At 36.6% G+C, this 27,072-nt stretch overlaps 1 protein-coding gene across 1 annotated transcript in view; it reads left to right on the forward strand.

Annotated features, from left to right (window-relative positions):
• ARID4A (AT-rich interaction domain 4A) overlaps positions 1-26,865 on the forward strand; it is a gene marked incomplete at both ends in the record, with an annotated part of 60,768 nt that extends 33,903 nt beyond the window's left edge. Inside the window, 12 exons of the mRNA XM_084240279.1 lie at positions 436-530; positions 679-776; positions 1,283-1,514; positions 5,517-5,767; positions 8,175-8,372; positions 11,903-11,987; positions 12,427-12,628; positions 15,664-16,800; positions 17,008-17,112; positions 20,849-21,055; positions 21,662-21,808; positions 26,762-26,865. Of these exons, the coding sequence (XP_084096405.1) occupies positions 436-530; positions 679-776; positions 1,283-1,514; positions 5,517-5,767; positions 8,175-8,372; positions 11,903-11,987; positions 12,427-12,628; positions 15,664-16,800; positions 17,008-17,112; positions 20,849-21,055; positions 21,662-21,808; positions 26,762-26,865 (2,861 nt within the window). The remainder of the gene's footprint in view (positions 1-435; positions 531-678; positions 777-1,282; positions 1,515-5,516; positions 5,768-8,174; positions 8,373-11,902; positions 11,988-12,426; positions 12,629-15,663; positions 16,801-17,007; positions 17,113-20,848; positions 21,056-21,661; positions 21,809-26,761) is intronic.
• Between the last annotated feature and the right edge of the window lie 207 nt (positions 26,866-27,072).

Raw genomic sequence — 27,072 nt, forward strand, 5'->3', positions numbered from 1 at the left:
GAATTAGTCCCAGAAAATTCTCACATAAATTGATCCTAGACATTCTGTAGCCTTGAGACATCATCCTTCAAGTTACCGTCACAGTCTTTAACATTTGTGTTGATGCAGTGAAAATGGAACCATAGCTCTTTCCATTGTGTTTGTTCTTGCCTAGGCTTTTTGAACCACTAACATTTTTAGACACAGTTTGCAGTTCCAAGTTTAGTTTTACCAATTTAGTGGCAGGAAGGTTGATTTTATTAGCTATGGAAGTAAATCTAAAGATCACCACCAAAGCTGTATATATAAAATTTGTGTTGGCTTACATAATTTAAAGTTCTTTAAGTAATGCTTTTGGTTGTTGAAATTTTGGAAATTCAGAATTGGTAGCTTATTTTCAGTTTAGTATTTTTCATTTGAATAAACATTTTATTTCTACCCTCTGATATTAAAAAGGTACTCCAATCAACAAACCACCTGTTTTGGGCTATAAAGATCTCAATCTCTTCAAACTCTTTAGACTGGTTTATCATCAAGGTGGATGTGACAATGTAAGTAAGGATGCAATGAAAAGTTAAATCATCTAATATTGCATTGCTGTATGCACTCTAGGTATTGAATAGATTTTCTTAATGAACATTTTAGTGTAAAGATTATTTCCCTTTGTAAATGTTAATAAATAAAAACTTAATTTTCCAGATTGATAGTGGTGCTGTATGGAAGCAAATTTATATGGACCTTGGCATTCCTATTTTGAATTCAGCTGCTTCCTACAATGTAAAAACTGCTTATAGAAAGTAAGTAGTATAGTTTATTCGTCCAAGACTACATATTTATAGGGAACATATTCCATTTAATTTTTAACAATGAAATAAGTATATCAATCAAGGAAAAAGTATATAAAAAGCTTTAGGCTAATAGATACATGTGATTGAAAATTATTTATCTCACTGCACCAAGTCTGCTTTACTCCATTTTTCATGCTGTCCTGATTTCATTTTCAAAATTAGAGAAGCAAGATGCACTGTTTACAGTCTGAAATGATAATAGATGCTATAGAACTATACCTTTTTTGATGAACAGCCTTCATATCAAAACTGTGATAGCTATGTTCAGGTTTCAGAAGCTCAGACTTTTTCAGGGATTTTATAATCTTACCTAAAACACCGAGAAATTAGTAACAGAAAAAGTATCTTCAAAAAAATGCTTGAATTTCACATTTACAAAGCATGTGTTTAAGAGTATAGCATTCAAGCCAAGCGCAGACTCTCAGATTTCTTAAAATGAAATATTGTTTGTTTAGGTATCTCTATGGTTTTGAGGAGTATTGCCGTTCTGCAAATATTCAATTCAGAACTATTCATCACCATGAACCAAAAGTAAAAGAAGAACAAAAAGATTTAGAAGAATCAATGGAAGAGACTCTAAAAGTAGATCAAGAAATGCCTTTAGTAGAAGTTAAGAGTGAACCTGAGGAAAATATTGATTCAAACAGTGAAAGTGACAGAGAAGAAATAGAATTAAAATCACCAAGGGTAAGTAGTTTTTATCTGGTTTATTTTAGGCATTATTTAAAAGTTTTATTATAGACATTTTCTTTTTTTTAAAGATTTATTTATTTATTTATACAAGCACTGGGTACAGTCAGAAGCGGGGGAGGGTGAGAGAATTCACCAGAGCCAGAGGGGAGAGTAGAGCAGGCAGATTGACGAGGTATACTGCTGAGGGGAGCAGAGGGCAGCAGGAGAGGTCTGCGCGCCATGTGGGACCCTCACCGGTGGCCGGGGATCGAACCAGCGCTGCAGAGGCTATGGGCAGTCTCGCAACCCAGTGCTCAACCTCTGCACCACCGGGGAGGCCCGTGGACATTTTCTTATATAAACAAAGGTATGCCAGTGAACTTAATCTATTTTCCAGTATTTTGTTACTGGATTGGATTTAGCCAAAGTAACTTAGCTACCTTTTTCTATATAAATTAGTACTTCTTCTACCCAAACCATTCCTCCTTTTGTTTTCTGTTTCTGTCTGTCATTCTCAATCAGTTCCATCTCAGATACTCCCTTTCTTCAGTCTTCTGTTAAAATGCCACTTCACTGAAGCTTATCCTCCTGGTTAACTTATCTAAAATTGTAACCTGCTTCATCTCATTGGCACACAAAATTCCCTTATCTTTTTTATCTGTAATTTGTTCTGTTTTTAAATTATTATTATTATATCTTTTTTTTTTTATAGAGGCATGTTTTTATTTATTTATTTGTTTGTTTGTTTGTTTGTTTTGTTTTATACATGCACTGGGTACAGTCAGAAGCGCGGGAGGGCGAGAGAATTCACCAGAGCCAGAGCGGGGAGCAGAGCAGGCAGAAGGACCAAAGTACACTGCTGAGGGGAGCAGTGGGCGGCAGGAGAGGTCTGCGTGCCATGTGGGACCCTCCTCCGGTGGCCGGGGAGCAGCCAGGGATCGAACCGGCGCTGCAGAGGTCGCCGGCAGCTTCGCAACCCAGCACTCAACCGCTGCGCCACCGGGGAGGCCCTTATTATTATATCTTTTAAAGATTTATTTATGCATTCAAGCACTGGGGTACAGGCCAGAGGTGCGAGGGGTGAGAGCATTCACCAAAGACAGAGTGGGGAACAGAACGGGCAGACTGAAATACACTGCTGAGGGGAGAAGCGGGCAAGACAGGAGAGGTCTGTTGTGCCATGTGGGTAGCTCCCTGGCTGGCCAGGGATTGAACTTGTGCTGCAGAGGCTGCGGATAGCTTCACAGGGCTGTGCTTAACCCCTTGCGCCACCAGGGAGGCCTTATTTATTTATTTATTTATTTATTTATTTATTTATTTATTTATTTTTAAAGATTCCTTTTATTTGTACAAGAACTGGGGTACAGGCCAGAGGTGCAGGAGGGTGAGAGGATTCACCAGAGAAAGAGTGGGGAACAGAACAGGTAGACTGACGAAATACACTGCTGAGGGGTGCAGCGGGTGAGACAGGAGAGGTCTGCTTGCCACGTGGGTTACTCCGAGGCCGAAGGGGATCAAACCAGCACTGTAGAGGCTGCGGACAGCCTCGCAGCGCTGCGCTCAACTGCCTGTGCCACCAGGGAGACCCCCTAATTATTACTTTTTTAATCCCACTTTGTCTAGAATCATACTGCATGAGGATAGGGATATACTGCAGGCATCTAATATAGCATCTGGTGCATAATAAAGAATTATTAAATAATTGTTGAATGAATGAATCTTCTCTTTATCACACCCATGCTTCCAATCAGATAAAATCTTTTCTTTCTCTACTCCAGACTTGTGGCAGTTTTTTCATGCTCTGCTTTTTTTTTCTTGTTACCTACACAATGGTTTTATCTTATAACTGCTCTTCCTTTTCATTATGATATAGTTCTGTGCAGGAATTGTCATCCACTAATTTGGTGTTTTTGAAATGATTCCTGTGTGTAGCAGTTATCAACTTTTAGGAGAAACGAAATTTATCATGCTATCAAAGAAGTGATATGATATGTCTTAGTTTTGTTGTTTTTTTTTTAAGATTTATTTATTTATGCATACAAGAGCTGGGGTACAGGCCAGAGATGCATGGGGGTGAGAGGACTCACCAGAGACAGAGTGGGGAACAGAACAGGCAGTCTGACTGAAGTACACTGCTGAGGGGAACAGTGGGCAAGACAGGAGAGGTCTGCTTCGCCATGTGGGTTGCTCCCTGGCCTGCCGGGGATCGAACTTGTGCTGCAGAGGCTGCGGTTAGCTTCATAGTGCGGTGCTTAACCCCTTGCACCACCGAGGAGGACCTGATATGTCTTAGTTTTCAGTGAAATCATATTTACTGAAAAGTGAAGTCACCTTCTCTTTTAAATGCTCAGAAACCATGTTTTAAAACTATCCATTCTGAGTTGCATCTAGTGAATGAAATCTTCTAGTGATTTTCATGAAATATCCAAATTGGTTTCTTTTCAGTTTAAAATTTTTATTTTTAATTTTTAAAAATTATGCTAAAATACATATAAATTACGCCATCTTCACTTTTTGTAAGTATACAGTTCAGTGGCACATGTAGCCATTATTAGCATTTGTCTCCAGAACTTTTCTCATCTTGCAAAACAAACTCCCCATTCCTGTCTTCCCCAGCTTCTGGCCACCACTATTCTACTTGTGTCACTATGAATTTGATCATTCTATGTACCTCATATAAGTGAAATTATATAATATTTATTCTTTTGTGACTGGCTTATTTCACTGAGTATAATGTATTCAAGGTTCATTCATATATGTGTTAGATTTTCTTTTCTTTTTAAGACTAAATAATATCTCCATAGTATATATTGCAATGTATTTCCATGTCATTACATAAAAGCTTTCCTCATTGAATGCAAAATATATGCAGAGTACTGCACAATATGTACCAAAAATTTACCTTCTTCATGATTTTCTCTAATTTTTTACTATCATAAAAAGTGCCACAACAAATGTTTGTAAAAATATCCTCATTTATCTACATATAGAGCCAGATTTCTAAAAATGAGATTTCCACAACAAAGATAGACCTAAATTTTGATGTTACAGTTGCTTGTATTATTTATGTACAATTATTTAAAGAACCTCTTCTGTGTGCCTGCCATTATTTAGTTTTAGTATACAGAAGTAAATAAGACAAAGTCCTTTCCTTCATAGAACTTTAATTCTAATTCTTTGTGATATATGTATATACATATATATAATATAAAAACAATTTCTTTTTCTGCCTTTGAAGTTTAAATAGCACACAAGAAGTAAGGAAAACATTTGTCATACTGAGATTATTAATTGTTTAGTATTCTAGTGCTCCCTAAACTGTAGGCTCTTTTTTTGCTTTTACTTTATTCCAAGTAGAAGGGAATTCTGCCAGTATAAAGGTTGACTTTAAGGAGAATTTATGAGATAATATAAAGCTCACCAGTTTCACGGCTAGTTGAGCATTCAACAAGAGGCTGGATAAAATCTGGTAGGATAAGTTACTGCAAGCCCACTGAGCTCCCCACCAGATAGTCATTCAAAGAAATCTGCTCATTTTTTGGCCATTGATGCAATTCAAACCTTTCAAAATTTAGTCACAGAGTAATATAATGATAATGTAAACTTTATGTGAGTTGTCACAGAATTAGAGACCACAGAGCTTTTAAAGACTCTACAATTTAGAGGGTTGATTTATTGTTGTTAACTTGCATTACTGAAAATTAGATGATTCTTTTGACAGGTTTTATCATAGTCAAGAAATATTAAAATTGAGGTGACAGTATAGTGAAAGCAAAGGAGGAAATTTTTATGTCCTATATAGGCAAGGATTATATAGACCTAGACATAAATTACACGGGTGATTCTTTTACTTTCACAAGGAAAGTACACAGCAGTTAATGGAGTGTCAGTGCCATGTGTCATGCCAGAGAGAGAAGACTAGTCACTCCCATGAAGGTTTAAAAAAAGACACATTTTTCTGCTATTTTCCCCCTTGGTAGTAATAGCTTTTTAAATGACTTTTATCCCTTCTATTAGGGAAGAAGGAGAATTGCTCGAGATGCAAATTCTATTAAAAAGGAAATTGAAGAAGAGAAAACAGAAGACAGATTAAAAGATAATGATACAGAAAATAAGGATGTAGATGATGACTATGAAAGTGCAGAGAAAAAAGAAAATGAGCTGCTACTGGGAAGAAAAAATACACCAAAGCAAAAGGAGAAGAAAATGAAAAAGCAGGAGGATTCTGACAAAGACTCAGATGAAGAGGAAGAGAAAAGCCAAGAGAGGTACATTATCTTATATTGGTTCTCCAGAAGCACCTGTCTGGGGTACAGCCACTCTCTGTTCCTGCTTAGAGATTCAGGTTTGAGGGAATGTTTTCTTATTGGGACTTCCATTCCTCTTGTCTAATGAAGGTGAGACACATTGTGAAGATGATGTGTATCGCCTTTCGGAATTGGAGAATATACTGGTCGCACCATTTTAATAGCACTTGTGCCCTAAACAGTGGCCTCAAAGAAGGCTGCGTCACCCAGTCAAAAGAAAGGTCCTGCAGTTGACAGCAGGGAAGGGAGCTGGAGAAAAATGGAGGAAGTGGACAAGAGGAAACAGCGACAGCAAAAATTCCATTTTAAAAAAGGTACAATGTGGGAAAGCTAACAAACACATGGGTGCACAGTACTAGCCATTGTTTCTGTGTGTTAGCTTCATCTAAGACCTTTTTCTTTTTCAAGTTATTGTATTAGAATAAGTGGCATGCACCCCTGATTCTAGTTTGGAAAATACATTCTTGCCCCACATCACACCAATAAATATTAGATTTTTAATGTCCATCCTGTTTGCTGTTGAGTGAAAACTGTATTTTTTTTCCCATGTGTATTGTACATATTGAACTGAATGGACTTAAAAATAACCAAAGATTAGGCAGTCCATCTACAGCAAAGTAAAATCCAACATTACTTTGTTTTTAGTCAGCCATTTCTATATTACCAAATGGATTTACTAATTTTTATATACTATTAAAAATAAATTTTATTTCAACAACAACAGCATAACGCACTCTTAAGCTTACCTCCATAGTTTTTTTTTTTTTTTAATACTATCTGATGCTAAATATTCTAGAAGTTTGAGTGGTTAAGCAAAATTTGGGAAAAATGACCTGCTGCATCTAACTAGTGACTGCATCCATCTGAAAATTAAACATGGAGAAAATATTTGGAAAAATATAAATGATTGGTGAGTGAGAAAGTAATCTTATGGTATAATACCCATAGGTATGTGAGCTGTCACAATTGCATGTGAATTAGACTAGTGAATAAATAAAATTCTGTAGTAAAATATGATTAGGATTAGAGAAAGTGGGCTGAAATAACTGGAGTTGAACAGAATGATGTGAGTATAGCATTTAAAATATTGGGAGAATAAATTTAAAGGAAAGGTGAACCAATTGAAAAATAAAGCTTAATTGTATTTTGAAGGTTTGTTAAAAATAAGCAAAACATGGTAAATGGATGAAGGTAATATATGGTTTTAACAGCCTTTATAACTGACATGCAGATGGAACTAAACAAAATTGCACAAACAGAATATGAATAAAACAGTCCCTTTTATGAACTAAAAATTAAATATAATGACAAACATAGTCTCTATTCTTATTCTATAGCAGGAATTATGTATATATACATACAAGTCTCTATAAGACTTCTTTATAGAGATTTCTGTTTTCAGTAGTTTCTCTCATAGTGATTTGGAATTACCTTCTCAGGCTAGAATTGGAAGGTGCCCTTCAAAAGAAAACATTCTTACTGCAAATGGGTTGTCAAAGCTTTTTTGTATTGGGGCCCTTAGTAGTCCCAAAGTAATTCCCTATATTTATAATAAAGCACAATGCCACCTTTTAAGCTTTTAAAACTCTTAAGACACTAAGTCTTTGATGAAAATCTTTCCCGAATCCTTGCAGGATTAATACAGAATGTAATATTTGTAAAATGTTAAAAATATTGTTTGACCTCACGATGTAATCTCCTTTATACCTGGTTATCAAAATAAAGAAGAGTAAAAACAAATAGCAATCAAATACAAGACATGCAAAGCTTTGTTCTTCTGGTGCTATTCCACAGTTTCAACATGTGACCTAATATTCAAATATCTTGCTTTGTTAGGGTAGAGAAATATTTAAAATATAAGCTAGTTTAAAATTTATGGTTACTCTGATAGTAGCCCTTAATTCTGCCCACCACAAAAATCAGTCTTGCTTAGAACCATTCCAAATTGAGCAGAAAGTCGCAATGAAGTTTTAAGGCAATTTAGTTACAGGAAGTTACAGACTATTTTTAGATCATTTTCACATATAAGATGGCACTTGAGTATGAATCCTGAAGACTCTTTCAGAGCATATTGTTCTTATTTCATTTTCTCAAAAGTGATTTAACTCCACATTATCATAAACTGTGATTATTGATTGGTTTTTAAGAAATATGGATTGATTTTTGATACAGTGTACCTTTATATAATAAATTCCTTAGTAAGTAGCCCATAAAAATCTTCTCCTTCTCCTCCTTCTTCTCCTCCTCCACTGACATGCTATAAAGGTATTACTTAGGTTGTATTCTACTTGTTGGACTCTTTTAGCATATATTATTTTGTTCGCCATTAAGTTATCAGTAGCATTATCAATGTTATAACTTACTGCAGGGAAGAAACTGAAAGCAAATGTGACTCCGAAGGGGAAGAAGATGAGGAAGACATGGAACCTTGCCTAACAGGAACCAAAGTGAAAGTAAAATATGGACGAGGGAAAACGCAGAAAATCTATGAAGCCAGTATTAAAAGCACTGAAATCGATGATGGAGAAGTTTTATATTTGGTACATTACTATGGATGGAATGTCAGGTAAGCAAGAAATTTATCCTTGTACTATTGAAATTTCTTTCACTGGTTCAAAAGGTCAATTTAATATGTGAAGAACTAAAGCAAATAGTGTATGTGTATTTTACAAAGTACATCTTGCAACCTGATTTTTCCAGGACTCGCGACATTCCCAGTTTTACTAGCTATGTTCTTGTTTTAGCTAAAGGTCTCCAGGATCATACCTGTACCTGAAGAAGTTGGATTTACTATTCATTTGCAGTGAGGGAAAACACAGAGCATGAGGAACCTCCCTCAGTAAAAGTATGCTAGACAGATCAGTGAGAGCCAACAGATTACCTTTGGCAACAGTAGTAGCTCAGGATTCTGTGGGAACATCCTGTAGAACATGCACAGGCAGTTCTCAACTGTGCAAGCATCTATTACATTTATTAGAAATGAAGCTTGTGTCAAGCACTGTAGAAATTCTAACTTGGCTAACTAATATTAAAAGAGTGTTTAAAAGGACTTAGATTTGAGTTTCTGTAAGGTGATTTTGGGGAGGATTTAAAGAAATGGGGCTTTGCTCTAGATTAGATGCTATCAAGAAATGTGGATATTCTGATTGTTTATCTTAGTGACTTATCTAGAAAGAGAGGACTAGACAAAGGTTAGTGCTATAATTAATGAATAAGCAGTAGTCACTTGATCGGGGGAAAAATGATGTTTGTTATTTTTGTGTCTTAGACAATGTTCTTATTTTTTCTGTTTAAATCCATGATTAGGGAGTGGTTTTTTTCTTAACCCATCATGGTCACTCAGTGAGCTTGTGTAATGTTGTTCTGTGAAGGTGTTCAAGTTCAACAGGAGAATAACACAATATAGCCGTGTATGCCAGCTCAGCTCAGTAACCATACCAGGATCCAGCTGAGAGTGCCAGGCCAATTCCTGAATATAAGAGACTGAATTTTTTTTTCTCTTTCACAAAGTCTTATGTGTTTAATATCTCTGCTTGCCTTGCATTTGCTTGGAAGTAGAGTAAGCGAGGATTTTTTTTTTTTACCATACTAGATGTGCACAATATTATATCTCAATTCCATCATCTCTATGCTTGGGGGAGAAAAGGTACTTACTTTATAGGGAAATAGTGGCAAAACCTATATTAACATGCAGTGTGGTTAGAACACTGCCTGACACTTAGTGTTCAATAAACATGAACCATTTTCTTGAGTGAGGGAGGATTTGGTTTCTTCCATCTTCTTAAAAGCATGGGGGTTGGATGAATAGTATGGGAAACTAAAATTTTCTTTCTCATAACAACCCCTGTGTCATTCATATTTCTGCCAACACTAGAAACAAACCTTTTAGTCTATTTACTACTGCTTTGAATTATGTATTGTTGAATTCAGGAAGAAAGAATTATGTTCACCAACTTTGAGTCATTATATTTGCAGTTAAAGCACATATTAGCCTTTTTCTCCCCTTAGCCTCTATTCAGTTCACAACCCTCTATTCTTCCATTTGTGTGTATCTTTTCTGCTTTCTAGAATTTCCCCGTTCTATCTCCTTTGCTCATTTTTCATGTTTTATTGTATAACTCTTTTTCAACATTTGTTTTATTATATCTCCACATTCTTTCTAACTGGTTACCCAATGGCACATGGGTTTTCCACTACCTTTCCATATTCCTAAAAGCTGGCTTAATTCTGGCCTGCTCATTAAGAGAGTCACTAGAGTTCCCAGAAAACCTAGTTGGACTTCTGAAACATGGTAGCATGTGTAACTGTGAGGAGAATCCTAGAACCACTCTTACTTGGCGCTACTTATGCTGGAAGTACCTGTACCACAAACCGTGGTGTCCAGGCTAGGGTAGACTGGACCAGTGCACTCCAAATCAGGCCTGTGCATCTTGGTTGTCTCATATCTCCTGTGGCATTTGGGAATTGTACAGAGTTATTTACTCCTTTGTTAGCCTGGACCAGATACATAAGTCTCTCACTGCATCAGACTATACTTGATTTTACTGTATGTTGGTCTTTTATATATCAAACTGTGAGTTACTTAAGAGCCTTCCTTTGTCTATACTTCCTCATGCAGTGCCTGGCATGCTTGTAGGCCCTCAGTTAATGTTCAAAATGCAGTAAAATGTGCATAGCTTGTCCTGTTTTAACAGTTTTAGATATTGGGTTAATCCAAGAGGAAATAAGAGTTCAAACCATGGTTTAGGTAGTCATGGAACCATGTCAACCAAAAATTGTACATCCTGAAATCAGGTCCTTACTTTGCATGACTTCATGGTAACTAGGTTACAAAGCATGGATATGATTTACATTAACCTGGTACAGTTTAAAGCAAGGACTATCTAAAGTTTTCTTGCTTAATTAAATGTTTAGATTTTGATTGAGCTCGACAAACACCTATATATATTTTTTCATAATGTAAAAATTGTTACTTAGTTCTAGAAAGTTCAATTTCTTTGATTATTGAAATTCAAAAGTAACGTCAATATCTTCTTAAAAAGTATAGGGGAAAGGGCCTCCCTGGTGGTGTAGGCGGTTGGGCGCAGCGCTGTGAAGCTGTCCACAGCCTCTGCAGTGCCAGTTCGATCCCTGCTGGCCGCAGAGATATCCACATGGTGGGGCAGACCTCTCCTGTCTTGACCGCTGCTCCCCTCAGCAGTGTATTTCGGTTGGTCTGCCTGTTCTGTTCCCCACTCTGTCTTGGGTGAATCCTCTCAACCTCCTGCACATCTGGCCTGTACTCCAGTTCTTGTATAAAAATTTAAAAAAAAAACTTAAAAAAAAAGTATAGGGGAAGTAAGTTTGGAATTTGAACTAAACTGAATTAACTTAGAGGCTAGAGAGAATTCTGGGAAGAAAATATAGCTGAAAAAGACCTCATAAAATACTGGAATGATGAGGCCTCCCTGGTGGGATTAGATGCAACCTCTGAAGCCATCCACAGCCACTGCAGTATGAGTTTGATCTCTGGCCAGGGTACTACCCACATGGCGCAGCAGACCTCTCCTGTCTTGCCCGCTGCTCCCCTCAGCAGTGTATTTCAGTCAATCTGCTTGTTCTGTTCCCCTCTGTCTCTGGTGAATCCTCTCACACACACGCCCCCCCCCATACACACACACACCCCTCTAGCCTGTACCCCAGTTCTTATATGAATAAATAAATATTTAAAAAAAATACTGGAACGATCATTTTACAAATCTGAATTTACCTTACTTTTGCACAGTTTGGTCTCCAGTACAAAATCAGCTTATTTTATTAAACTGAGGTCTGTGGGAATAGTGGAAAACAAGCAGTTCAGCCATCTTGGATCTATTTATAGTTTATGGAGCTCTCTCTGAGCTGGTTTACTCTAAGAAATTCTCTTGCCTTGTTCTGTTGGTGGCAGGTATACAGAGCGCCTAATATAGTGGCTGGCCATTACCAGCAAACCAGCCCCTTTGCCCTTCACAGTTCTGCCAACTCTAAAACTTTTTAGTCTGTCTAACTATTATTTTTGTTTGGTGAATACATTTTAAACAGGTTATTTTTATGAAATTATAATTTATTTATTTTAAGGTATGATGAATGGGTGAAGGCTGACAGGATAATATGGCCTTTGGACAAAGGTGGACCAAAGAAAAAACAGAAGAAAAAAGCTAAAGTATGTACACAAATTTATAATCTGACTATTTTAAATGTTGGAAGCTAATACTAAATTAAAATTTTGAAACATAATTTGCTGGAAACTTGAACTCTCATCCACACCCTCAATTTTCAACCTTTGTTGTAGAGATTTGCCTAATGTTTTATTTCCTGGTAGGTGTCTTTCTTTTCCTTAGGGAATAGTAGGAATCAAAGGAAAGTACTGGGTAGTTGTACAGGTTTCTAATGTACCCAAATGTCTCAATATAATTGTAGTATTGCAAATCAAAGACTGTCATATTTATACATAGTAAGCTATTTTTAATTTTTCTATAAGCAGAGATTAGGAGTTTATAAAATATCTAACCTTTTGAGCTAAAATTTTCCTTGCTTAAGTACAAATGTTCTTTTTTCATTAGGTATTGGCTTTTCTCATAAATTTTGTTGTTGTTATCCAGAATAAAGAAGACAGTGAAAAGGATGAAAAGAGAGATGAGGAGAGGCAGAAGTCAAAACGGGGACGACCTCCTTTAAAATCTACCCTTTCATCAAACATGCTATATGGTTTGTCTAAGACTCCAAACAGTGAAGGAAAATCAGGTACCAGAAGTGCTCGCAGCAATATTCCTGACAGCTCACCTTTGTCAAATGGAATGGAAGGTGCTCAATTTTGAGGATCATTTAAAAAATCAATAATATAAATAATAAAACCTCATTAGTGTGAGAGTCAGAAAATCATCTTAGTATTTAATCTTATATTTAAACTACAAAATTTGATTTGAAGAAAATGTTTATTTTGCTTTACCATTTTGTTTTAATATTTAGTAATGTTTTGCTTTGATCGAGGAATACCTTTTCTTGTCAATGTGGTAGGAATATTGTTTTAATATAGGGTGGGTTGACAATCCAAGCATCCACTGGGTAATGCACTGTCCTTCAAAGCATACACAAGTGTCTCTTGTTAACGCAGTGTTGTTCATCTGGGATCTTTAAACAAAGCTGAGACTCTTGTTCAAAGAGCACAAACTAAATGGGTACAGGAACGTTTTGTGCTGATTATAGATGAACATATTTTAATCTCATTCCACCACTTTTCTATGTGTATATTTTCTATGAATTTAAAAAATGTTAAATAGTTGTCTTATAGAAAAGTTTTTCTCCAAGAGAAAAACTATTTTGAAATACAGAATTGCCATTAACGCATATGCTTGCTTGCAAATTATTATAAGGGCATCCTTTCTCCTCTTTACTGACATCTGCTGGAAGGTTGTCATAATACACAAATGCAAGATGTCCAGAAGTTGAATGATACCTTTAAGATTGCATGCTCTTGTGCAGTGCACACGCTATAAAACTATGCATAGTAGTGTTGCTAAACTATCACATAAAAGTTCTTTTTTTTTTAACATGAGAACAAATGAATTTTAAATTGTGTATAGGGTGAAATAAAACTGTACAGCTTTTCACTAATAAAATCCATTTAATTTTGCTTTTTTGAACTTTAGAATATGAGCACCATGTAGGAAGAAGTTTTGTATTTTAAAGCTCACACACAGTCCTATGACCACACTTTATTAAAATTTCTTGACTTAAATAGAACGATTTCTTTTCCAAGAAGGTGGCTTGCCTATAACTCATTCTTTTTCTTTTTTTTTTTTTTTTTTTTTTTTATAGAGGCATGCTTTATTTATTTGTTTGCTGGTTTGTTTGTTTGTTTTGTTTATACATGCACTGGGTACAGTCAGAAGCACGGGAGGGTGAGAGAATTCACCAGAGCCAGAGCGGGGAGCAGAGCAGGCAGAAGGACCGAAGCACACCGCTGAGGGGAGCAGCGGGCGGCAGGAGAGGTCTGCGCGCCATGTGGGACCCTCCCCTGGTGGCCGGGGAGCAGCCGGGGATCGAACCGGCGCCGCAGAGGCCGCGCGCAGTTTCGCAACCCAGCGCTCAACCGCTGCGCCACCGGGGAGGCCCTAACTCATTCTTTTTCAATAGTTCATTTTGTCCATCTCTTCTTTCCAGAATCATTTTTATTTTATTATTTTTCCTTACATCATTGTAGTGCCCATAGTTCTTCTGTTACCTTATCACCCATGAACCATCACCATATTCCCTTGTGTTCATCCCTTCTCTGTTTTGCCTCCTACTTCTGCCCCGTCCTTTGCTATATGCCTCAGTTTTATGGTCAGCTGCTAGTTTTGACTTTTTCTTGACCTTTTCTTGGGCTTCTCTATATTCCACATATGTGAGACCATCTGGTATTTATCTTTTTTCCTTCTGACTAATTTTGGCTATTATCATTCCTTCTAGCTCCATCCAGGCAGCATGAGTTTGTCTTTTTTGATTGCTGAGTAATATTCCTGTGTGTGTTTGTATACCACAATTTTTTGATCCATTCATATATTTTGGGACCTTTAGGTTGTTTCCGTATCTTAGCTACTATAAATAGTGCTGCAATAAACATAGGAATGCAGGTTTATTTTTGAATTAGTGTTTTTGTGTCCTTTGGGTACATTCCTAGGAGTGGAATTCCAGAATCATTTTAAACAGAACATTTCACTGTTCTCTGAGGACGCAAAAATGGCCATCACACTTATTAATCAACATCTACTAGGTCTGTGATCAAACCACTTAATATATTAACTTCATCTCAGTGCCAGTCCTTTGATTTTATAAGGGCTATTGTAATCTAAGTATGATACTAATGAAAATACCTGTAAAACAGGTATTTTACAGAATTGAAATACTAATATTTTCTATGTAATGTATTTTTAAATGCAGTTTAATTGTTTTTTGTTTTCAATTTTCAAAATTTGTTTATTATGTATATATATTTCACATCATTGTTCAGTTTTGAACAATGTATACTTTTTCCTCTCGGGTGTAGTTCCAACGAAATTCTACCCACCAATTCACCCTTCAACCATCACTGTAGTCCCTTGTGTTCTTCCCTCCTCTGTTTTGATTCCTCTGCCTTTCCTTCCCTTGCTGAATGTCTCTGATTTATAGCTGCCTGCTAATTTTTTAAATATATTATTATTATTATTTCCTGATCCTTTATTTGGTTCCCCTATATTCCTCCTATAAGTGAAACCATCCATTATTTTTCTTTTTCCTTGTGGCTTATTTTGCTGAGCATAATCCCTTCTAGCTCCATCCTTGTTGCTGTGAATGGCATGAGTTTATCTTTTGCAGTTGAATTTTTTTTTTTTTTATAGAGGCATGCTTTTATTTATTTGTTTGCTGGTTTGTTTGTTTTGTTTATACATGCACTGGGTACAGTCAGAAGCGCGGGAGGGTGAGAGAATTCACCAGAGCCAGAGCGGGGAGCAGAGCAGGCAGAAGGACCGAAGTACACTGCTGAGGGGAGCAGCGGGCTGCAGGAGAGGTCTGCACGCCATGTGGGACCCTCCTCCGGTGGCCGGGGAGCAGCCGGGGATCGAACCGGCGCCGCAGAGGCCGCGGGCAGCTTCGCAACCCAGCGCTCAACTGCTGCGCCACCGGGGAGGCCCTGCAGTTGAATTTTAAATATCTTACACATTTTGGCACAAATGTATGGTTTATTTTATATTAGAAATTTATACGGTGAGGTATTAAGGAGAACATGATAAAAGTTTTATCTCTACTGGGATTTTTATTATAAAATTACATTGGTATTTAAAATTAAAACCTTTGTAACATAATGTTTCCTCTTACAGACTCTTGTTCATCTGATAGTGAGACAGAAGACCTTTTGGAAAAGAATTTGATGAATGAAGAACTTTCTCCTGAGGTTAAAGAAGAACTAGAAAAAAATGAAAATTTAAATGATGATAAACTAGATGAAGAAAATCCAAAGATTGCTGCACATATATTAAAAGAAAATGATAGGACTCAAATGCAGCCTTTAGAAACCTTAAAGTTAGAAGTTGGAGAGAATGAACAAATAATACAAATTTTGGGGAATAAAGTGGAACAAGTAGAAGAAGTTAAGAAAGAGGCAGAAAAATCTCCTAAAGGAAAGGGAAGACGAAGCAAGACAAAAGATCTCCCTTTAGAAATTATAAAGATTTCATCATTTAACCAGGATGAAGCAGGAAATGAACCTCATACAGAAGCTCAGAGTCTAGAATTGTCTTCACTAGACAGTAAAAGTTTTTCTTCTACTACTGAAGATGAAATTGACCAATGTGCAAAAGAAAAAAAGATGAAACGGAAAATACTAGGACAGTCATCACCAGAGAAAAAAATAAGAATTGAGAATGGAATGGAAATGACAAATAGTGTATCTCAAGAAAGGACTGGTGATTGTGTTGCATCTGAGGGAATGAAAAACTTAAATTTTGAACAACACTTTGAAATAGAAAATGAAGGAATGCCGTCATTAACAGCAGAGTCAAACCAATGCACTCAAGAGTTGACTAGTGAAAAATATGATAGTCCAGTGGAAGAAACAATAAATACTCCACTAAAAGAGGAAGAGGATACAATGCCTCTGATTGGACCTGAAACCTTGGTTTGCCATGAAGTAGATTTGGATGATTTAGATGAAAAGGATAAAACCAGTATTGAAGATGTAGTGGTTGAAGGCTCTGAGTCCAATTCTCTTGTTTCTATTCCACCTGTGCTACCTTCTGCAGTACAGCATAACTTTTCAGTGGCTTCACCACTTACTCTCAGTCAAGATGAGTCTCGAAGTATAAAAAGCGAGAGTGACATAACCATTGAAGTTGATAGTATTGCTGAAGAATCGCAAGAAGGTCTCTGTGAGAGGGAATCAGCAAACGGATTTGAAGCCAGTGTTGCCTCTGGTACCTGTAGCATAATTGTTCAAGAAAGAGAGAACAGAGAAAAGGGTAAGGACTTTCATGGGAGAAAATTAACCTTTGTATTAAAGCCAAAAATCAATATGTTGAGTTTTAGGAACTGTTGATTTCTAAGTATTTTTCCTTCTTTCTCATTCCTCCTTTTAAAAAACGGTGTTTCATTTTTGTAGCTAAGTTAATGTAGATAGGTGAATAAATACACATACTCTTTTTTCAAGTTCTCTCCCCTTATTTCAGGTCAGAAAAGGCCAAGTGATGGAAATGGTGGATTACTGGCAAAAAAGCCAAAGCGTACCCCAAAGCGAACAAGTGCTGTAGCCAAAAGTGAAAAAAATGGGACAGGTTGGTGCTTTTCAATTCTAGCTTTTAACATAAGGTTAAAATTTTCACCAGTTTGTTATCATGATTATTTGTGTGTTTAAAATAGATTTATTTTGTTCTAAAAAGAGGAATTTTCCATTAATGTTTTTTCCATTAATGTTTAATCTGAAGGTACTTGTCAGTTTTATTAAAAGCTGGTCAGCTGTGATTATTTGTACTTATATAAATCAGTTCAACATTAGAAGAACATATTTGGTAATCTTAAAAAGAAAAATACATTTGTTGTAATGTTAAAAGCATATTAAGTTTATATTTCTGAATGGGATGGTTCCCTTTAATCTAGAAAAGCTGATTTCTAAATTGTATCGTGGTAATTTTAAAGTACAGGTAAATAAAGAAAATATAAAACAAACAAGGAAATTAGTAAATTAATGAATATTTTACATGGAAAACAGACTTCTGTAACAAAGAGTAAAATTAAGTTGTAGGCTATAATAGAAACAAATATGGGTGGTTTTGACCAAAATTTTTACTTCTAAACATGCCATCATACAAGTCTGAAAGGGAAATTTTAAGTTAGGATACATATTCCAAGGAAGGAACACATAATTTATATAAAAGGTATTTCAAATGAAAACCTTTGAGCCGCATTAAGGTCTGGGTCACATGCAGCTAATGGCTGGGCAAGACAGGTCTAGAATGTAGAGGAAGAGTGAGGGGAGATCAGACAGGAAAGGTAGCAGAAGCTACAAAGGGAAAATGAGTAACTTTGCAGTGGATAAGCCTGATAATTATCAAATGATCAAAGTAATAGCATAAATTGAAATCATGTACTACCTCAAAAGACGTAACATAGCAGCAGAGCTGTCCTGTTTCTGTCAGATGTACAACTTGAAAGTAATCATGATGAATCACCAACAAATTTAGAGTGACGGATATGCTATGAAATAACTGGCCTGTAACTTAAAATATTGCCAAGGTAAGTTAAAGAATAGTTGTGAAAGTCAAGAAAAGAGAACATGCTCCTTTTCAAGAAGACATATGAGATGTAGCAATTAAGGGCAGTATATAATTTACACTTGGATCCTACTGCTATAAAGAATATTATTGGGTCACGGCAATTCCACTCCTAGGAATCTACCCAAAGGACACAAAAACATTACATATACAAAACATACACAAAACCCTTTACCCCTATGTTTATTGCAGCACTATTTACAATAGGTAAAACCTGGAAACAACCCAAGTGCCCAAAAATAGATGACTGGATCAAGAAGATGTGGTACATATACACAATAGAATACTATTCAACAATCAAAAAAGATAAACTCATGCCATTTGCAGCAATGTGGATGGAGCTAAAAGGAATTATGCTTAGTGAAATAAGCCAGAAGGAAAAAAAATATCGCATGGTTTCACTTAGAGCAGGAATATAGGGGAACCAAATAAGACATCAGTGTAAAAAAATAACAGTACAAAACACAACAAAGCAAAAATAGACAATTATAAATCAGACACATACTCCAGGGGAGAAGGAGGGAGAAGGATCAGAGGGAGGGAGGGAGGAGCACGGGACTACACTTGAGAGGGTGGGGGGAAGCAAATATTGTTTAAAAATGAACAATGATGTAAAAAAATAAAAAATAATTAAAAAAAATAGTATTTTCTGACGATAGTGCATTTTCTTCCTGATACTGCACTAGCGTTGGAAAATGTTTAGCTTCTAAAAATTTATGTGGGATCTGAAATTGTATCTGAACTTTTTGTACTCTTGTTATATTAAAATTCATAGGTCTAAAAAAATAAAAATAAATAAATTTTAAAAAAGAATATTATTGGGTCAATTGGAGAAACTTGTACAGAATCTAAGGATTAAATGATATTAATATGTCTGCATTTACTTATTTTGGTGGTCGTGTTATGGTTCTGTAGGAGTGTGGTAATATTAAAAACAGAGCCAAAATTTGTTAATATTCTTCCCTTCAAGAGGCAAAGCCCTCCTCTTGAGTACGGGCTGAATTTAGTGACTCATAGTAACAAAGTGGAAGTAATGGTTTGCCACTTGAGAGAGTACATAAAAGGCACTGCAGGTTCCTACTTACTCTCTCGGATCACCTGCTCTGAGGGAAGTTAGCTGCCATGTTGTGAGGACATTTAAACAGTCTATGGAGAGGCCCAAGTGGCAAGGAACTGAGGTCTCCTGCCATCACGCATGCAAGTAAGTGCATCATTTTGGGAGTATGTCCTCTAGCTTCGGTCGGGTCTATAGAGCTCATAGCTCTGGCCAGTAGCATCACTGCAATCTCACCAGATGCCCTGAGCCACACCAATTTATCAAGCTGCTCCCAGATTCTGTACTTAGGAATTGTGTGAAATATTAAATGTTGTAGTTTCAGACTGCTAGGTTTTAGGATAATTTGTTGATAATACAAGGAGAATGTTCTTGTTTATAAGAAATAAAAGTATTTTTGTGTGGCAGAATAAGTATTAGAGAATGGGGAAATAAAATAACTAGGACTTAGTTATTATCAATCATATATAAGGAATTGGTTAACTGATAGGTGGAACACTGGAGTAGTAGCAGGTTTTGGAAGAGTCATTTAGGGAATGTTGAATTAGTGGTATCCAGTATTAGGAAAATAGGGTTCTGGAACTGAGAACAAAGTCTGTTTTTAGAAGTATTGCAAGTGATTGTGTATAAGAAAGAAGTTCCAAATGCTGTAGAATATTCAAGTAGTATTAAGATACATTTATTGAATATGATGAGTAGTATTTGGGCTCTTAATAAGAAAGCAGATGTGTGGTTATCAAAGATGTAGAAATCAGGAAAACAAAGAATTTCTTTTTCAAGAAATTGGACCCTAAAGAGAAGAAAAGCAGTACCTGCTAAAATAGGAAGATTCCTCTTCTCGCCTCTCTCTAAGGGTGGGAAAGATAAGCATGTTGTTAGGCTCTGGGGAAAGAGGTGATTTTTAAGATAAAAGAACATGGATAATAGATACTGGGAAATTGCAGTGTAATTGGGATTGGATGGTTTCAAGAGTTTAGTTGAAGAGATTGGTTTACCCAGAAACAGACTCCTCTTTTTGAAGCCAAAAGAAAAAAAATGTCAGAAAGGACAAATGGAGGAGGGAAGAAGCTGAGAAACTGAGTGAATAATCCTCAATTTTGTCTTTTCAGTAGAAAGTGAGGTTGGCTATTGAGAGTGAATAGAATGGCAATAGGGCAAAGTGCTTCAAAAAATGAAAATAAAATTTATAGAGAATTCTAATTTGTGAAATGAAAACCAAAAACATCTTTAGTTCAAATTTGATGAGTGATGTAGAGCTACTTGTATCTGCTCACATTCTATTCTACATATGTAAAAAGCCAGATATGTATTTTTGAGTGCATCTTATGTAGTTTATAGTTCGGTCATTTTGGCATTTGCCTTTGTGTTTGGTTTTAAACATAAATGGGGCAATACTATACATAGTGTTTTATAACTTTGCTTTTTCATTTACAAATTGGATTATTTTGCCATTTTTGATCTTACAAATATTACCTTATTTTTTTAACTTTAGCAAAATATTTAGTAGTATTTAAGTTTTAACTATGTCCCTCTGGTGGACATTAAGATCTCCTTTTTTTTTTTTTAACTATTATAAACTTTGTGTATTTATTTCTATAGGATAGTAGCAAAGTGTGATTACTGGATCTATTGCATTTAATATTTGAGATTATCATTGTAATTTGAGTCACTTTTTTCTTATTATAGGACAAAGCAGTGATAGTGAAGATCTTCCTGTCCTAGATAATTCAAGTAAATGTACGCCAGTAAAGCATCTTACTGTATCTAAGCCACAGAAAATTGTACGATCTCCTGCAAGAATATCTCCTCACATCAAAGATGGAGAAAAAGAAAAACACAGAGAAAAACATCCGAATTCATCCCCTCGGACATATAAGTGGAGCTTTCAACTCAGTAAGAAGCTTATAAAAAACTTGAATGCATATTGTAAAGTGGTATATACCTTAAAATAAAAAAATGAGGAATAATGATTAGCAAACTAATTTATTTATATATAGATACTCCAAATATTGTCTTATTGGTAACCATTACTTGTTATCTTAAATACAAATCCATGCCTTTTCATAATACAAGATAAAATATTGACTGGATTGGGGTCTCTGATTATGAAGTAAGATATGTCGTGTGTGCATGTGTGTGTTTGTGTACGAAACTAGTAATGATAACCGCAAATAACTAATAAATGAGAGGAAAAATCAAGACACAGAAACTAGGTAAATAATTACAACTACAGAGCAGCATTGATGTGTACTGATTTTCTGTGTGTGTGTTTCTTTTCATTTAAACATCTTTAAGTAGTACATATATAAAATCTTATGAATGTTATTAAGCTAACTAGCTTGATACAGTAGGTTAGCTTAATATAGTAGGTTAGCTTAATATAGTCGGTTTCAATAAATTAAAGGTTTTCTTAATTTATGAGTTGGACTTTGGATAAAACTGCCATTTTTTCCCTCAGAATTATCTTAAAATCCAAATTAACTTTTTCCCCCCTTTTAGATGAATTAGAAAATATGAACAGTACAGAAAGAATCTCTTTTCTCCAAGAAAAACTACAGGAAATCAGGAAATATTACATGTCTTTGAAGTCTGAAGTTGCAACCATCGACAGGAGGCGAAAAAGATTAAAAAAGAAAGATAGAGAAGGTAATTTAATATAATTTTTCTTCCCTTATTTTTGAAATCTATATCCTGTCATTTTAGAAGATAAAGGTTTGTCACTACTTGAAAATAGTATACACTTGTTTTCAGATTCCTAGTGTTTTCTTCTTTATTGGTATTGCAGTGAATCAATAATTGAATTTGATAAAATAAGTTGCTTGAAAAGTACTATGAGCTGTTTTACAGACTATGATTTTACTAAATGTAACAGGCAGTATACTAAAAAAAAAAAACAGGCAGTGTACTAAACTTTATGGAGGTCACTAAAATGAATAGGCGTTTGGCTTATCCTCAAGGAGATTATCCTACGTCATTTTCTAAGCTAATATTGTTGCAGGAGTTCAGCTCAACAACAATTTAAGCATATATACCATATGCTAGGCCTTCAGGCAGGTAGTGGAAGTACAGAGTTGTGTGAGACACTGATCTCGATCACAAGATCTTAACATGTGTCTACCGGACAGTGTGTAATGAGGGCCATAAGAAATGAAATTAACAAGTATAGGAATTGGTAGAAAGAGTAATTACTTTGAAATAATCATAGAAAGAGAGTTGTGTCTGGCCTAGACCTTATGAATGTGTAGGACTGACTTCTAGGTAAACATGGGCATGTTGATATCTACCTCTCCCCCACCAAAATAACAGTAAAGGAAGTTAAAAGTATCCCCACAAAGACAAGGGAACAGACTTTGGCAGACAAGAAATGTCAACAGCCTATCTTTTAGAAACTGAAAGGTAGACGATTGTACTGTCCTAGCAGATGAGAGAATGCTAAAACCAAAGTGCTGTTATATTTGCAGAGGGGTAAAACAATAAGCAGCAAATCATTTCCTATAAAACTGCCATTTTTTCCCTCAGAATTATCTTAAAATCCAAATTAACTTTTTCCCCCCTTTTAGATGGATTAGAAAATATGAACAGTACAGAAAGAATCTCTTTTCTCCAAGAAAAACTACAGGAAAAGCTCTAAAGGCAGGGATCTGGAATTATGCTGAAAATGGAGAATGCTGCAAATGAAAGAAATTTGATCTTCTTACCCACCTGTTAACTCTAGCAAATAAATAGGTTAATTTATTAGAGGGTGAGAGAGTTCAATAAGTTTGTTGACTGAGGAACACCAGCATAGTTGAAGATGAAGGTTAAGTGCTAAAGCAAAAATGATCTTGAGCAAAAGTTTACAATACTGAATAAGATGTCTATCCCTTTTCCAACTGAAGAACTTACCCTCTTGCCTCTTTGAAAGCTGGCAACCAAACTTATGCTCATTCCTGGGAGGAAATCAAAGGATTCCTCTAGAGAAACTGGCCAACCCAAGAGAAATGTTCTAATGTAGATACTGTCTCTTAGAGGGGTTCCTGACCTGAACCCAAAAGCAACATCCTTGCCAATTGTTCCATGTGCATTGTCCATCATTGAAACACTGTCCATCATTTGGCAGTGCCCTGCCAAATCATGCATAGTCTTTGAATGTCCTTTTAAATTTTTTAAAGTCTCTTAAATATGAAAGCCATAAGACCAGATATCTGATGAAAGCCTCTATACAAAGACAGAAACCAAACTAGAAAAAGAATAAAAAAGAACTTGGAAAAAACAATATATTATATAAAAGCACAAAACTAAAATTAATATCCAGAGATACAGGAAAGACTGCAACCTTGCAACAAGAAAATACTGTTATTAAAATTTAGAAATTGGGGGCCTCCCTGGTGGCGCAGCAGTTGAGCGCTGGGTTGCGAGGCTGCCCGCAGCCTCTGCAGCACCGGTTCGATCCCTGGCCACCAGGTGAGGGTCCCACATGGCGCATATCCCCTCAGCAGTGTACTTTGGTCCTTCTGCCTGTTCTGCTCCCCACCCTGGCTCTGGCGAATTCTCTCACCCTCCCGTGCTTCTGACTGTACCCAGTGCTTGTATGTATAAATAAACAAACAAATAAATAAATAAATCTTTTTTAAAAAAAATTTAGAAATCGGGCCTTCCCAGTGGCGCAGCGGTTGAGTGCTGGGTTGTGAAGCTGCCCGCAGCCTCTGCAGCACCGGTTCGATCCCCGGCTGCTCCCTGGCCACCGGAGGAGGGTCCCACATGGTGCGCAGACCTCTCCTGCTGCCCGCTGCTCCCCTCAGCAGTGTACTTTGGTCCTTCTGCCTGCTCGGCTCCCCGCTCTGGCTCTGGTGAATTCTCTCACCCTCCCGCGCGTCTGACTATAGCCAGTGCTTGTATAAATAAATAAATCTTTAAAAATAAATAAATAAATAAAATTTAGAAATCAAGAAGAATCTCTTAAAAGTATGGTAATAGGGATAAAAATTTAATTAAGTCATAGACAGCAAAGTTAGAGAAATTTCAGTAAAAGGTCACAAAGGCAATAGAAAGAAGTACTACAACAAATAATAGTGCCTGGTCAGGAGATCCAACTTCTGGATTACAAATCTAAAGAGCACTGAATAAACATAGGCAGAAGCTGTCATCAAAAAAAATATTGTAAGAAAAATTTCCTGAACTGAAAAATGAGTTATAAGATTGATTGGACTCACTGAAAAATAGAAAAGTCACAGCAAAGCACATCATGAAATTATAGAAACTATTGATAAAGATTCTGAAAGTTTACCACATATAAGTACATACAAAAAGAAATGGGTCTTGGGCCTCCCCGGTGGCGCAGCGGTTGAGCGCTGGGTTGCGAAGCTGCCTGCGGCCTCTGCTGCGCCGGTTCGATTCCCGGCTGCGCCCCGGCCACCGGAGGAGGGTCCCACATGGTGCGCAGACCTCTCCTGCCACCCACTGCTCCCCTCAGCAGTGTACCTCGGTCCTTCTGCCTGCTCTGCTCCCCGCTCTGGTGAATTCTCTCACCCTCCCGCGCTTCTGACTGTACCCAGTGCATGTATAAACAAAACAAACAAACAAATAAATAAATAAACATGCCTCTATAAAAAAAAAAAATGAAAAAAAAAAAAAAGAAATGGGTCTCGGTGACCTTTTACTGAAATTTCTCTAAAAACTAAGAAGACACCATGAGATCCAGCAAACAAGCAATCCCATAAGAGGAAAAAGTCAATGAAAATCTCATGATGACAGTGACTGGAAGCTCTAGGATGACAACAACCTGGCAGGCCTAGAGAGAAACTATTTCAGGAAGAGGAGGAAAGGGATAGGAGAAGAGGCTACCAGGAGGGATGTCTTTTTAAAAAACAAAAGTAAATTACCTGATTGACTTGCCCATCTGAAGAGTTGTTTTCTACCTATGGCAGAGAGTTAAGAGATGAACTGCTGCTTCAATGACCTAGTCATATGTGCTCTTGAATCATTCTACTCCAAATCTAGCAATTTTAATTCCTGGAAATTTGATGGAAAGAGAGTAGAGTAGGCTTTCCATGTTTGTTCTTAAAAATTGTGAAATGCAAGAAGTCTTTACTTGTAAACATGTGTAAACATGAAGGGAGGAAATTAACAAATTGAAATGTTTTCTGAGAACCTCAACTGCTTTGCATTTCCTAAAGGTGATAGAAGTTTTTGATAATACTGAGATTCCTTTATTACCATTTTCTTTACTTTTTTGTTTTTTAAAAATTTTTTGTGGTATGACGTGAGTAATTAAAGTGAGGCACTGAATAACTTCTGGCATATATATTAGATTTATGGCAATGAGTTACAACATGCCATATTGGTAGTATACATTCACACAGAAATACTTAAAATTTAAAACTTCAAAATAGGAAAAAATGGGAAAAGATAATGGGAAATATGAGGGATTTGCAAAGAAAAAGTAAAAGTGGCAAATCACCTACTGCATAGTGATCAAAATCTTCTGAAGAGTTATGGTAAGGCCATTTAAGGACTATTTTTTTTTAATCATATACCCAAACTTCTATGTTGATCCTCCAAGATTCTGGTATGTGACTGAGAACTTTATGGATATGATATGTCCATCCGGTGTGTTGGGGTAGGAAACCCCATAAAGATAGGAAACCAATTGTTAACTGGTTACAGGAAAGTCTCTGGGATAAATGAATTCTCTGTAGTTCATGATCTAGAGATAAAACAGGAATTCCCTATAGTGAGAATTTATCTTTGGTTGATCTTGTTTCTGATTTGGGGCAAAATGAGTTCCCTCTGAGCTCTTTCAAATAGGAGCTTAAGAGTTTATATATCTTGGGCCTCCCCAGTGGTGCAGCACGTTGAGTGCAGCGCTGTGAAACTGTCCGTAGCCTCCACAGCGTCAGTTCAATTTCCGGCCGGCCAGGGAGAATCCCACATGGCGAGGCAGACCTCTCCTGTCTCGCCCACTGCTTTGGTCCATCTGCCTGTTCTGCTCCCCACTCTGTCCCTGGTGAATCCTCTCACCCACAGCTCTGGCCTGTACTCCAGCTCTTGTATAAATAAAAATAAATCTTTTTTCAAAAAAAGAGTTTATATTTTATATATCTTTAGTCATATTTTTTTTTTTAAAGATTTATTTATTTATACAAGCACTGGGTATAGTCAGAAGCACGGGAGAGTGAGAGAATTCACCAGAGCAGGAAACAGAACAGGCAGACCGACGAAATACACTGCTGAGGGGAGCAGCGGGAGGCAGGAGAGGTCTGCAGGTCTGCGCGCCATAAGGGACCCTCACCCTGTGGCTGGGGATCGAACCGGCGCTGCAGAGGCTACGGGCAGCTTCCCAGCCAAGAGCTCAACCTCTGCGCCACCAGGGGAGGCCCTAGTCTTATATTTTATGGTGCCTGTTTTTGTCATGTTACTTAACTGACCAAGACTGATTCGGCTCAGTTGAATCAAACAAAATTTTTGCTAACAATTCATTATTACTTCATGCACCATTTAAGAGGACTATAATTGAAGTGAATAATGTTAAGTTTAATTTCCAGTTTGCCAGTGGCTAATACCTTTATGTGATTATTTGTGTGATCATTTTTGAATTTAATGTAATTGTTTTGATTACAGTGTCTCATGCAGGAGCCTCCATGTCATCTGCTTCATCAGACACTGGAATGAGTCCCTCATCCTCATCTCCACCACAAAATGTACTTGCTGTAGAATGCAGGTGATAAATGTTTTTTCTGCCTCCCCAGCAGTTTGCTGCCATGGACATAAATCCCCAAACCCTGAAATACAACCACAGAAAAGCACTCAACTGGTTTGACATTGCTAAGTATATCCTGTATACTTTTCCAAGCTGGATTGTATCTATTCCCTTTTATTTCTTTTTTTCTGTTGCAAAAAATAAGCTGATTAATAATTGAAGGTTAGGTAAC

Source organism: Talpa europaea (genome assembly GCF_964194135.1).
Source record: "Talpa europaea genome assembly, chromosome: 8".
NCBI classification, from domain to species: Eukaryota; Metazoa; Chordata; class Mammalia; order Eulipotyphla; family Talpidae; genus Talpa; species Talpa europaea.